At 34.1% G+C, this 14,242-nt stretch overlaps 1 protein-coding gene across 1 annotated transcript; it reads left to right on the forward strand.

Moving 5' to 3' along the window:
• Window positions 1-5,271: 5,271 nt before the first annotated feature.
• Window positions 5,272-8,413, forward strand: LOC149538262 (G-type lectin S-receptor-like serine/threonine-protein kinase At1g34300). Its single transcript, XM_089799628.1, has 2 exons — window positions 5,272-6,009; window positions 6,089-8,413. The coding sequence occupies exons 1-2, from the start codon at window positions 5,382-5,384 to the stop codon at window positions 7,894-7,896; spliced, it is 2,436 nt and encodes an 811-aa protein (XP_089655754.1). The 5' UTR covers window positions 5,272-5,381; the 3' UTR covers window positions 7,897-8,413.
• Window positions 8,414-14,242: the final 5,829 nt, after the last annotated feature.

The following is a 14,242-nucleotide window of genomic DNA, read 5'->3' on the forward strand; positions in this document are numbered from 1 at the left end:
CCTATAGAATATCCCAAGTATCTCAAATAATAAATAAAGTCATCACCCTTACATCATCATCTCAGTTTGTTCATTACAATTACTGTACTTGCCATAGGCAATGTTATGTTGCATTTACTCTCTCTAAAATTATAACTATAATCCACCATAATCAAATTATTTCATCATCCTCTAAAATTTTATTTATTAGTTGTACAATAGTTTAATAGTTCCTATTACAATTAAATTCACTCATTTGAAAAAAAAAATTATATATTTATTCAATTAAAGACAAACATCAATTTTATCAATTAATTCCATATTCTTAATTTTAATAAAAATTAATAATAAGTATTATTTTTAAATTTTATTTATATGTTTTATAATTATACTTATAATTTATTAATTGTAAACTTTCTATTTTAATTTTAACAATAATTTCTAACTACACACACACACACACACACACACACACACACACACATATATATATATATATATATATATATATACAGAGAGAGAGAGAGAGAGAGAGAGAGAGAGAGGTCGAAGTCAAGATTTATTAGAATTATTATGTTTTGTGATTAATAATTATTATTTATTAATCTCAAGTAGATTTGAACCCAAGACCTCCCAAATAAGAGGCTCACAATTTACCGTTGTGTTGTAGGCTCTTGCCTATTTTACATGAATATTTGAATTATATTGAATTAACTTAATTTTTTAAATAACAATTTATATTTAACTATAATCACAAGTACATGTCTTTATGTGATACTTGCTAAGAAAAGTAAACAATGTTTATTCAAATTAATAAATGATTAAGAAAGCCACTACTATTAAAAAAACATATAACAAAATATTGTTCCATATGTAAAAGTGGAAGGACATCAAACAAAAACAAAATATATATACATAATATTGAAATTCAATTTGCCACTCATAAAAATGAAAATGATAATATAGACATAAAAGCCAAAAATTTCAATCCTTTTGATTTATAATTTTATATTATAAGTTAAGATAATAATTTTCTTAAATGAATAAAAATATTTTAAATTTTTATGAAACTCTTTGATAATATTAAAATTAAATTTATCAACATCTATATTATAAAAAAATATAATGCTCACATTTTATCAATATACAATAGTATCATTATATTTCACATTGTCATGAGAACACTTTTCTATTGCAAAACCATTCTCACTTAAAATTAGTAAAAATTTAAAAACTAATTATTATCAACTTTATAAGAAAATGGCTTATCTATAAAGTCCACAATAAAGGTCTTATATGACGTTTTCCTTACTTTAGGGCATGTAACTAGTCAATTTGTTGGAACCAACTTTTCGTTTCAAATATCAAGAAAGGAACACTTACCAACTTCAACAAGGGGTGCACATGGGACTTGAGAAAAACATTCACTCGTTTCTCATGTTTGGGGCTCATGTGGTCAATTTGTTTGAACCAACTTTTCATTTCAAATATCAAGAAAGGAACACTTACCAACTTCAACAAGGGGTGCACATGCGACTTGAGAAAAACATTCACTTGTTTCTCATGTTTGGGGCTCATGTGGTTCCATTGAGACAGACTATTGACACAATTGGATGTAATTGATGTGACCAATTGTAATGGTGGATATTCACATTTGGGTTGGCTTTTTTTTCAAGGATGTAGCAATTTTGAGCAATCAAGATCACATTCTTTATATATTTTTTATTTCTATTATAAAGAAGAGAATGTTGACACAATTCAATTACAAATAAATCTATAAAAGAAAATTTATTTTTTATCAATAAATGATTGAAGTTTTGATTAATTATAATGAAAATAAATATAATTTTAGTTATTCAATTTGTGGAAACAAGTAATTCCTTCCAAGTTTGCTAAATAGAGAGTCATGTTGGATTCATGTTGAATAATATACAATCTAAAAGAAGTGCATCGAAATATCATAAATCCATCTCACTTTTCCCAAGTGAAGTTGAAACAACCCCACCTAAATGATTACATCTGCACACATTTAAAACCTTCTTGTCAAATTGTGTTAGCAATAATTATTTTCCCATTAAGGGAAACATCAAGTGATTAGAAATATCCTAATGGAGGAAATCTTGGATGGGGAACCATTTATAAAACTTGCCCAATAATAATTATCCATGTCTGTCATGAGGCGGAGAATAATTAATACTTAGTGTTTATACTTCTAATCTATCATATGACATATGATGATTATTATTATTGGTATATTTATCAACACCTAAGTTTCCAATTCATCAACCCTAGGGTTCACATCTCGATAGATAGTAATGTGATCAAAGGTTTTGCAAAGGGGTCTAGCTCTAGATACTAAAGAGCTCCATCTCCAATTATACACATATTTATTTCTTTTAATAACAATAATCAAATCTCCCTCAATCTCAAGATTCTTAATCTTTTATTTATTACATAATTCCAATCCTTCTACTAGAGCCGAAAACTCTACCCAATTATTTGTTTCAATCCCTGGTGGAATAACTAACTTGGCAACCTCTATGCCATTATCGTTATGAATACAACATCCAATCCTTGCAATGTTAGGATTTCCTCTTGAGGCACCATCAAAATTTAACATAAACCATCCTAATGTGGGGGACTCCATTTCCATTATTTTCTCTTATCTCGAGAGGACTCAAAACCCTTACCTATGAAAGGGCAATTTAAGGTCGATCTAATTCCTTCTATAAAGTTCATCCCACTAAGAAATCCTTGCATTACAAGTATTGCAATTCACGGTCTTGTTATTAATTATTTCAATGATTGATGATTCAATTTTGTTAATAAGTTTCCTAACGTCCATCTTTCTATCTTGAAAGATTTTGTGGTTCCTCTCTTTCCATATTTTCGATTAAATTATTGAAGGGGCCATAATTGAAAGGCCACTATAGATACTATTACTCTTTAGAAAAGGCTAGCTTTGCAATAATTCTATAATAGAATTGGGAAGAGTGGATGACCAACCAAAATGAGAACACAACCATATCCAACATTGATAAGAAAAGGGGCAACGAAGAAAGATATGATCAATAGATTCTTCCCCATTTTCACATAGAAAACATCCACTTGGACCCTGGAAACCCATCTTCTTAAATCTCTCAATAGTTAGGACCTTCTTGTGTAGTACCAACCATGACAAGATGCCTACTTTGGGAAGACAAAGTTTATCCCAACAAATTTTTAGTGGGATAGACATCCTAGGGTATAGATGTTTAGAAGTTTAAAACAACATATCCTTCATTGGCTAACTATTCCCTTGAATTTTTCCCAGCTTAGGCTAAATATCTTTTACATCATTCAATAGGATTTTCCTAGAGGCCAAGAGATTTTTAAGCCTAATTTTGTCCACGGATGGGATATCAATATTGTCAAAAATATTCCAGATCCATCTGGATACCTCTAGGTTCATTTCTAGATAATCCCTAATGTGTAGACCCCATAATTTTTCAAGGATAGGTCTTGAATGATTCCAATTATGCTCTTTCTCCAAAATATTTAATGACTTCCCCAAACAAAAAATGAGCATCCCTCCCATCACCTAGGTCCCAGGTTAGTTTATCCAAAATAAGACCTTGACATTCTAACATAAAGTTCCAAATCCTAGATCCTCTAGGAGGATAATTTTACCATGAAATTTTAGTAAGACCATCCTTAAATATTAATGAGTGAGAAACTTAGCCCATTTTAAGTCAAGCTGGTGAAACATTCTCCAAACTAACTTGGCACCCAAGGCCTTCCCTTGATCCTTAATATTTTAAAACCATGTCCACCCCTTTTTCCTTTGGTCTACAAACCTTATCCCATGTCATTAAAGATATTCTCTTTTTATCCCCAACTCATTGCCAGAAGAAATAAAAAAGGCATTTAGTAAGATCCAAAAGCTTATTTTCTAGGTGATCAAAGTGCAAAAGTTGAAAAATGGATTGACCTAAAAGGACTAATTTTACCATGTGGTAGAAGAAATAAAAAAATGCATTTAGTAAGATCCAAAAGCTTATTTTCTAGGTGATCAAAGTGCAAAAGTTGAAAAATGGGTTAACCTAAAAGGACTAATTTTACCATGTGGTAGCTTTACCTACATCCAACAACCATTTGCCTTTCCAAGAAGTAATATTTTTACTAATATTTTCTAGAGTTCCATATAGGTTCCATTTAAAATTAATAATATGTTGTCTTTATAACACCAAATATATTTTTTGTGTCTACTTAATGATCCATTTTCTGTGTGGTAGTTTACAACAAATGTTGTGGGATTCATCATGCACTCAAGGGTAAAAATTAGTCATTTCAAATTAATATCCCACACATATTCCATGTTGCCCCCATCAACTATTCAGTTTGATGATCACAAAATGTTCACACTTGGTGCAATACTTACACACAATTTTTTGAATAATTGTGCATAGTTAGTACTAATAAAGATGCACAATAGACCTAATTACTAACCTTTTTTTTCCAATGGCTAAAAATACCAATAGAAGGCTATTAGAAAAGGAAAAAGGAAATGTCCTTTTATAGCCTACAATACCAACCATATGTTTTGGAGATGGCTATGCCACAAACAACACATACACACCCTACCTCTAGATGAGATTTAAACTTGTGACCTCTCTCTCTCAAGAATACAAGTTCTCCACCACTAGACTTGACCTCCCAATTAATTTGTTAATAGACCTTTAATCAGCCAAGAACTTAGATGAAAAGTGAGCTCAGAGAAGAGAATAGTACTATGCAGTTAAGTACACTCACTCAAAAACTACACATCTTGAATATTGGTTGCAATATCACAATTTGACTTGCTGTGAAAAATATCTCCTGCTTATCAATTGATGAACTTAAGGGACTTTTTAATGAATCGTTCGCAAGACACAACACTTGGAGGAAGGTTTTACAAATGGAGTCACAAGAAAAGTGAGTTTAACTATGGAAAAAACTCCCTAATTAAGTATACTCAAAGTGCAGTATCTAGATGGATGACCTCTTAAGAAGTCTCACCTATATGAATAACAAAGTCACAATTGACTTGACTTAGTGTAGAAATTATCTTCTACTTATCCGTAGTTCCCAAATCAACAAATATTTTTGTCTGTAGTATTAAAAAATTATTTTATTAGGTACTTCACACTCTGTTCTTCTACCAACCAATGGTTTTGTATTTAAGAGGTAAATGTGAGTCCAGATTTCAGGCCTCGTACAAGGTACACGAAGATTAAAAAACCATTAAAGCCGGCATATATTTTACCGACTTCAAGATAGATATCAACTTCATCGCCCATTTTTCTACCTCGTACCCAGAAAAAAAAAACTAGGCTGATAATATTCATCTGGGTAGACCGAAGCTGGGGTTTCATTTCTGGGCGATGATTTCCTCATTCATTTTTCTTACCTTGGCCAACGCTGCGTTTGCAGAGGGGATTGAGCCGGGGTCGACCTTGCGACCACCCGATGAGTTGTGGCCCTCACCATCTCGCAATTTCAGCATGGGATTTCACAGCTTAGCGAACAGATATGGCCAATACGTGGTAGGCGTTAGCTTTGGCAATATAAAAGAACAAACTTTCGGCTGGACAACGGGCGCATTGCCAGTAATTGACGGAGCTCGGCTGCGCTTTCAGAGCCATGGTGATCTGGTGCTCTTTAATTCTTCAAATAACGTCGTTTGGAAGAGCAACACTTCCAACAAAGGCGTTACTTCTGCTGAAATGAGAGACGACGGCAACTTTGTGCTAAAAAATGGTAGTTCTGGCGTTGTTTGGGAAACCTTTGAAAACCCTAGTGATACTTTGTTGGTAGGGCAAAAATTTAGCGTGGGAAAACATCTGAGTGCGGCTTTTTACTCTCTTTCTGTTGAAAATGGGGGCAATGTGAGCCTCAAATGGCGGAATAGGATAAAATACTGGGGTCCTAGTGTGTCTTCTGTTGAGAGCTCCGGTGGACTTGGCCTTTCGCTCAGCAGCGGGGGCATATTATCGCTCGTGAATTCCACTGGTAGGCTTAAATTTGTATTTTTGAATTTGAATTGTACTTGAAAATTTCTGAATGGGAACTTACAAGATGCAATCTTTAGGTTTTGAGTACTGGAGCGCCCGTAGCAGCGATTATACTGATGTCAAAATCACTGTGAGAAGATTGACTCTGGACTCTGATGGGAATTTGAGGGCGTATGGATGGCATGAAGATAATCGGACATGGGAAGTGGGATGGAGTGCTGTGGAAGATCAGTGTAGAGTTTATGGTCTTTGTGGGAACAATGGAATATGCATTTACTATGATACAGGGCCACATTGTGTTTGCCCTTCTTTAGATTTTGTTGCAGTGGATGCTAAGGATCCGAGGCAAGGATGTAGAAGACTGAAAGAGATTGATTCATGTCCCAATAATCAGAGCATGGTTCGGATGAATCATAATGAATTCTTATCTTATCCCCCGGAGTTGAAGACAGTAAAGTATACATTGGGTATGACTGATTGTTGGCAGAATTGTCTCAGGAATCCCACTTGCAGTGCCTCAACAGTTCTTGTTGATGGCTCAGGTACATGTCTCCTGATGACATCTAATTTCACCAGTGGGTATAGCTCACTGTACGTTCTGAGCACTTCATATGTAAAAGTGTGTGGTCCAGGTCATCCCGTGTCTCTACTATCTGTACCTTCAATAAAAGCTCATAAATCTTCGAAGGTCTCCGTATTAGGAATAATGGTAGCTTTTATAGGTGCTGTAATTGCTGTAGTTATTTTTGAAGCAGGAGTTTGGTGGATCTGTTGTAGAAACAATCCTAAATTTGCAGGATTATCAACACAATATGCACTTCTTGAATACGCTTCTGGAGCACCTATTCAGTTTTCTTATAAAGTACTTCAACAATCCACAAAGAATTTCAAAGACAAGGTAGGTTCAGGTGGGTTTGGAGCAGTCTACAGGGGAGTTTTACCAAACAAGACCATTGTTGCTGTGAAAAAACTTGAAGGGATCGAGCAAGGAGAGAAGCAATTTCGAATGGAGGTGGCAACCATTGGAAGCACACACCACTTGAACTTGGTAAGGCTTATTGGGTTTTGCTCAGAGCGAAAGCATAGGTTGCTGGTATATGAGTTCTTACAAAATACTTCTCTGGATACTTTTTTGTTTGGGAGGGAAGAGCAATCGAGGAGGCTTGATTGGAAAACCCGCTTGAATATTGCCCTTGGAACTGCAAGAGGCATCACTTATTTGCATGAAGAGTGTAGAGATTCCATAATCCATTGTGACATTAAACCTGAAAACATTCTCCTGGATGAAAATTTCAATGCCAAGGTCTCTGATTTTGGGCTTGCCAAGCTTATTAATGTGAAAAATCATAGGGACAGGACATTGAGTTCAGTGAGGGGGACGAGAGGATACTTGGCTCCAGAGTGGCTTGCCAATCTACCAATCACATCGAAATCTGATGTTTTTAGCTATGGAATGGTGTTGCAGGAGCTTGTTAGTGGGAAAAGGAACTTTCATATCTCTGCAGCCTCAGGGGGCAGGAAGTTCTCAACATGGGCATTTGAACAGTTTGATCGTGGGAATGTTTTGAGCATAGTTGATGAGAATCTTGGAGGGAAATTCGACTTAGATCAGGTAAAGAGGGTTTTTAAGATTAGTTTTTGGTGTATTCAAGAGCAATCTACTCTGAGACCTCCTATGAGCAAGATTGTTCAGATGCTTGAGGGGAATCTGACTCCTGAAAAACCTCCTAATCCCAAATTTTTTGGACTCCAAAGTGAGTACAGCGTCAAAGCCAGTGATGCCAGCACAAGTACTTGTCCACCATCCTCTTCCTCTTCTAAGCAGGTCATGTTAACATCGAATTCTGAGCAGAATATGTCAGAGATCATCTACTCTGGCAGGTAGATAACTACAAAACATGTTGTGAAACTGCGTGTGATTATTTTGTATCTCGGGGTAAGCTCTTGGTTTAATGGGTCTTAAGTTTCATATGAAATACTTAGAGATTTATGTAACAGAGTCACGGGCTGCTTGCCACTCCTCCCAAACCTTGAAGTATATACCTGGGAGATGTCCCTGCGGCAGGTACCCTAACTATTGGAGTACCCTAACTTCTGTCATTATGCAACTATGCTGCTGAGTACCTCCACTTCCACTATTCGGGGATATTCAGATTTATGTAACAGAGTCACGGGCTGCTTGCCACTCCTCCCAAACCTTGAAGTATATACCTGGGAGATGTCCCTGGGGCAGGTACCCTAACTATTGGAGTACCCTAACTTCTGTCATTATGCAACTATGCTGCTGAGTACCTCCACTTCCACTATTCGGGGATACTCAAATTTCTATTTGAATTTTGATTTTTGAATGTTGATATGTACTAGTAAATGTTCATGGTTCTAATTCGAATTCATGGTTCTAATTCGTGTTGCAATTTTATTAGGTTCAAGAATTTTAATTTGGAATCGTTTCATAACTATCATTTCAAGTTTAATTTGGAATCGTTTCATAACTAGCACCCCTCCCTTCCAGGTCATCCCCTTGCCGCCATCCACTGTCATTCCCCACTGTCCCGAAATTGAGGCCATTGCCCTTGTTTCAGAAACTCGTCCAAGCGTCCCCATGTACTGGTGTTACACTATGCTTTTGTGGGGATCTGTCTTCTTGAGACCAATTAATTCTTTAGACGTGTTAATATGGATTTATGAAGGTAAGAAACAAATGATATTAATGGTGGATTGTCCATAGAGAGCAGCTTCTGTGCAGATTACCCAAGTATAAGAATTTACTTGCATAGTTGTCCAATGTTTTATAGAACATTCTTCTTTTCATTGTGAAATTATCAATGCCTTATTTTATAGCACCGCTAGCTTGAATGGCTTAGACTTTCCCGTTTTAAGAAAAAGCGAGAAACTCTACATTAGAGATGTATCCAATTATGATTCCTTTGTCCTAACAGTGAATGGATTTGTCTCCTTTTGTAAACATTCCTTCGTGGCAAAGTCTCAAGTTGGTAACATTCACGAGCCTGAAAGAGAAACCTTTAATGAAACGGGCCCGTGGAGTCAAAAATATTGAAAGAGAAAAAATATTGAAAGAGAAACCTGATATTTCAGGACTCCAAAAAAATGGAGTCGTAAGAATTTCATGAGCTTTAAAGAAATTTTATTTTCAGTAACACTCAAAGCTATTGAAATTCGAAAAAACTTTTAGCATGTGGTGGAGAAGTTCTGTTGTTTTGGGCTTCTTGTCGTTCTTTAATTTACTACAAATGCTTTATTTGTTTGTAAAGGATTTGAATGTCTTCAAATTTTTTCTTTTTTCTTTTAATCAGTTCAAGATATTTATGGGAAGAATATCACTGCACCTTCTCAACTTTATGCACTTCTAGAGAAATTAAAGAGAAATTAATGTCTGCTTTTGATGATTTTTATGGTTATAGATCTTAAAAGTTTTGGTTTTGGCTTCCCTTCATTGATCTTATATAGAACATTGAATGTGGGAGGGTTAGAAAGTGATAATTTCAATGTGTCATTCAGATAGGGACTCTTAGTTTGCCAATAATTGTTCATAAAGTAACAACAACAAAAAATATTACTCTTTTAGTTAACAAATATATATATATATCATGTTTTAATTGTAGACAACCTCATAATACATACTTCATACTTTAGCATTACACAGGGATTTTACTAAATTAATTCAACTCTTTACGTTATTGTGAAAGACCCCTCTAAAATCAAACAACTAGTACCTAAAAATTCCACCACACACTCAAATGATTCTTCACTTTGTTGACCACATTAGGGCCACATCATTGAAAGAATAAACATGAACACATGGAATAAATGAGTATCAAGTAGCTCATCAAATATATAAACTATGTATGAAATAACATCAATCAAATCAAGTAACCAAGTACCACTAAATCATAACACATAATCATAAAAGATGGCCTAAAAGAATTCAACCATATAACATGAAAAGTAAACTAGGGACCATAGGCTATGGGTATCTCACCTGGTAAGTAGTGACTGATACAATATGAGTTGTATGTATAGTATTGTTAGGATTGCTTATTAAGAGATTTTATCCTGCCTATATGGAATTCACTTTGTTAAAGGATTTACAAAATTTCTTAGAATGAACTTATCGGTCCTATTAGAGACCACCCTTTTAAAGAATTTAGAAACTTTGTAGAAAATTGATTAGGATTCCTTACATGATTATTGACCTATTTTTGCTTTCCTCCAAAGCCCATCGAATCCCTCATGCTCGCCAATCATTCATCCATTCTCCTTCTTTGTTTCTTGGTCTTCTTGACTTCTCAATCCCCATAATTCTTTCACTTCATAATCTTAATCCTTTTATCTTATTTTTGATCCTTGATCATTAATTGTGTGCAATCTAGAGCCTAGATTCTAGGGTTCTTGCTTCTTGTTTTTTTCATAAACGTTTTCTCATTATCCTATTGTCAGTTGCTATATGAAACTTTTGTATTATCGATAGTTGTCATCTTCTAATAGCTAAGCTCCATATTTTGATAATGTTTCCTTCTTTTTGATAACTCCTCTATGTGTTGATAGTGTAGAACTTGAAGTCTTATAGGTTCTTGCATTTGTTTAACATCAGTGACAAAACTTTATTGGTTTCCAATCATTATGGCCAACAATCTCCCCTTTTTCCATTGATGGAAATAAATAAATAAATTCTTCGATATATCTCCTTAGTTGTTGATTTATTTTTGCAAAATCGTTTTCAAAATGTATAATGTTTGTCTTTTATTATAGGGCTTCTAGTAGCCGCACATATCAGTCACTATTGGACTTTTTCCCTGTGAAGACGGATACCTAATCTTTTTCGTGATGTTTCCTGCTTTCTTCTTCTTTTGTTGTGTTTGTTCTTTTTTTTTGGGACACTGTTTGGTGCTCCGTTTGTTTGTTTTTTCCTTGTTGTAAGCTTCCAATCCCATAGAACCACGTTGTGGTCTTTTGTTGGACATTAATAAATTTATCTTATCTTATTTTATCTTATATATCATCTTTCTATGTTGTCATCCTCTCCTTCTAGTATCTCTATTATGCTAGCTTCTCTCTCATTTTCATTTTTTTCTCATCTTTATCCCCCCTTTTTAATTGATAGTTAATGCCAAAAATGTTATATATACAGAGTTATTCTTGGGTGGCTTCCATACTTTATCTATGATAGACCTATAACAACCTCCTGAATTCTAAAAACTTGTGTCCCAAGAGTCCTTCAAGGCTTTCAAACTAATAATATGTCTATGTAGATCAGACGGTAAAAAATAATTAAAAATAATTTTCCTAGTCTCCTCTACTCTATGATATGCAAAGTTTCATCTTACTAATAGTGTTTCATAGAGTTCTTTTGGTGCATTATCTACAATATCTCTACGATATTTATTGTGTTAATATGGATTTATGAAGGTAAGAAACAAATGATATTAATGGTGGATTGTCCATAGAGAGCAGCTTCTGTGCAGATTACCCAAGTATAAGAATTTACTTGCATAGTTGTCCAATGTTTTATAGAACATTATTCTTTTCATTGTGAAATTATCAATGCCTTGTTTTATAGCACCGCTAGCTTGAATGGCTTAAACTTTCCCGTTTTAAGAAAAAGCGAGAAGCTCTACATTAGAGATGTATTCGATTCTGATTCCTTTGTCCTAACAGTGAATGGATTTGTCTCCTTTTGTAAACATTCCTTCGTGGCAAAGTCTCAACTTGGGAACATTCACGAGCCTGAAAGAGAAACCTTTAATGAAACGGGCCCGTGGAGTCAAAATATTGAAAGAGAAACCTGATATTTCAGGACTTAAAAAAAATGGAGTCGTAAGAATTTCATGAGCTTTTAAGAAATTTTATTTTCAGCAACACTCGAAGCTATTGAAATATCGAAAAAACTTTTAGCATGTGGTGGAGAAGTTCTGTTGTTTTGGGCTTCTCGTCGTTCTTTAATTTACTAAAAATGCTTTATTTGTTTGTAAAGGATTTCAATGTCTTCAATTTTTTTCTTTTCTCTTGTAATCAGTCCAAGATATTTATGGGAAGAATATCACTGCACCTTCTCAACTTCACGCACTTCTGATTTTTATGATTTTTATGGTTATAGTTCTTAAAAGTTTTGGTTTTGGCTTCCTCTTATATAGAACATTGAATGTCAGAGGGTTAGTGACAATTTCAATGTGTAACTCAAATAGGGACTCTTAGTTTGCCAATAATAGTTCATAAAGTAACAACAAAAAATATTACTCTTTTAGTTAACAAATGTGCGTGTGTGTGTGTTTTGATTGTAGACAACCTCATAATACATACTTTACCATTACATAGGGACTTTACTAAATTAATTCAATTCCTTGCGTTATTGTGAAAGACCCTTCTAAAATCAAACAACTAGTACCTAAAAATTCCACCACACACTCAAATGAGCATTGTTCACTTTGTTGACCACATTAGGGCCACGTCATTGAAAGGATAAACATGAACACGTGAAATTAATGAGTATCAAGTAGCTCATCAAATATATAAACTATGTATGAAATAACATCAATCAAATCAAGTAACAAAGTACCACTAAATCATAACACATAATCATAAAAGATGGCCTAAAAGAATTCGACAATATAACATGAAAAGTAAACTAGGGACCATAGGTTATGGGTGTCTGACCTGGTAAGTAGTGATTGATACAATATGAGTTGTATCTATAGTATTGTTAGGACGACTTGTTAAGAGATTTTATCATGCCTATATGGAATTCACTCTATTAAAGGATTTGCAAAATTTCTTAGAATGAACTTATCGATCCTATTAGAGACCACCCTTTTAAAGAATGTAGAAACCTTGTAGAAAATTGGTTAGGATTCCTTACATGATTATTGACCTATTTTTGCTTTCTTCCAAAGCCCATTGGATCCCTCATGCTCGCCAATCATTCATCCTTTCTCCTCCTTTGTTTCTTGGTCTTCTTGACTTCTCAATCCTCATAACTCTTTCACTTCATAATCTTAATCATTTTATCCTATCTTTGATCCTTGATCATTAATCGTGTGCAATATAGAGCTTAGATTCTAGGGGCCTTGCTTCTTGTTCTTTCCATAAACCATTTTCTCGTTATCCTATTGTCAGTTGGTATATGAAACTTTTGTATTACCGATAGTTATCATCTTCTAATAGCTAACCTCCATATTTTGATAATGTTTCCTTCTTTCTGATAACTTCTCTATGTGTTGATAGTGTAGAACTTGAAGTCTTATAGGTTCTTGCATCTATTTAACATAAATGACAAACCTTTATTGATTTCCAATCATTATGGCCAACAATCTCCCCTTTTGCCATTAATGGAAAAAAAAAAGTTTCTTCGATATGTCTCCTTAGTTGTTGATTTATTTTTACAAAATCGTTTTCAAAATGTGCAATATTTTTCTTCTATCATCTTTTCTTTGTTGTCATCTTCTCCTTTTGATATCTCTATTATGCTAGCTTCTCTCTCTCTTTTTCATTTTCTCCTCATCTTTATCCCCCCTTTTTTATTGACAGTTAATGCCAAAAATGTTTTATATACAGAGTTCTTCTTGGGTGGCTTCTATACTTTATCTATGATATACTTATAATGACCTTCTGAATTCTAAAACTTGTGTTCCAAGAGTCCTTCAAGGCTTTCAAACTAATAATATGTCTATGTAGATCAGATGGTAACTCTTCAAGGCTATCTACAATGATAAACTATGGTGACTACACAACTTGCTCAGGCTCTCCAATATTTATGAAGTATAATTAGACCCTATAGTTCCAAAATTCTCATTATTATACATTCCTTTACTATTGTACTAAGATCATGCTCTTTAGAAACTAGTTCCCACACTTTTACTGAGTGTTCCATAAAATTTAATGTTGTAGGCTCTAGATTTCCTATATGATTCACTAACTCACTATGCATATCGATAATCCTTGTATCTATATCAGTTGTAAACCATTCAAAATTGCATAATGTATTGTACATGGTTGTAGCCTTATTCAAATTTTCCTTCAAAGTATCAAGAACTTGTAAAAGTTATACCTTCAAACCTACTATCTTTATAGATGATTTTTGCACTAGTTGGTCTTTGATCTTCTTTTCAACATCTGGTGGAAATTGCTCCTCTAGGTCTACTCCAAATTCACTTATTTTATCAATATAAGCCTTCAACTATTTTTCTAATGAATCCTCCTCATATATAGTAACATTT

This window comes from Cupressus sempervirens, chromosome 9 (assembly GCF_028749045.1).
Source record: "Cupressus sempervirens isolate cs-2001-9-10 chromosome 9, ASM2874904v1, whole genome shotgun sequence".
Classification (NCBI taxonomy): Eukaryota; Viridiplantae; Streptophyta; class Pinopsida; order Cupressales; family Cupressaceae; genus Cupressus; species Cupressus sempervirens.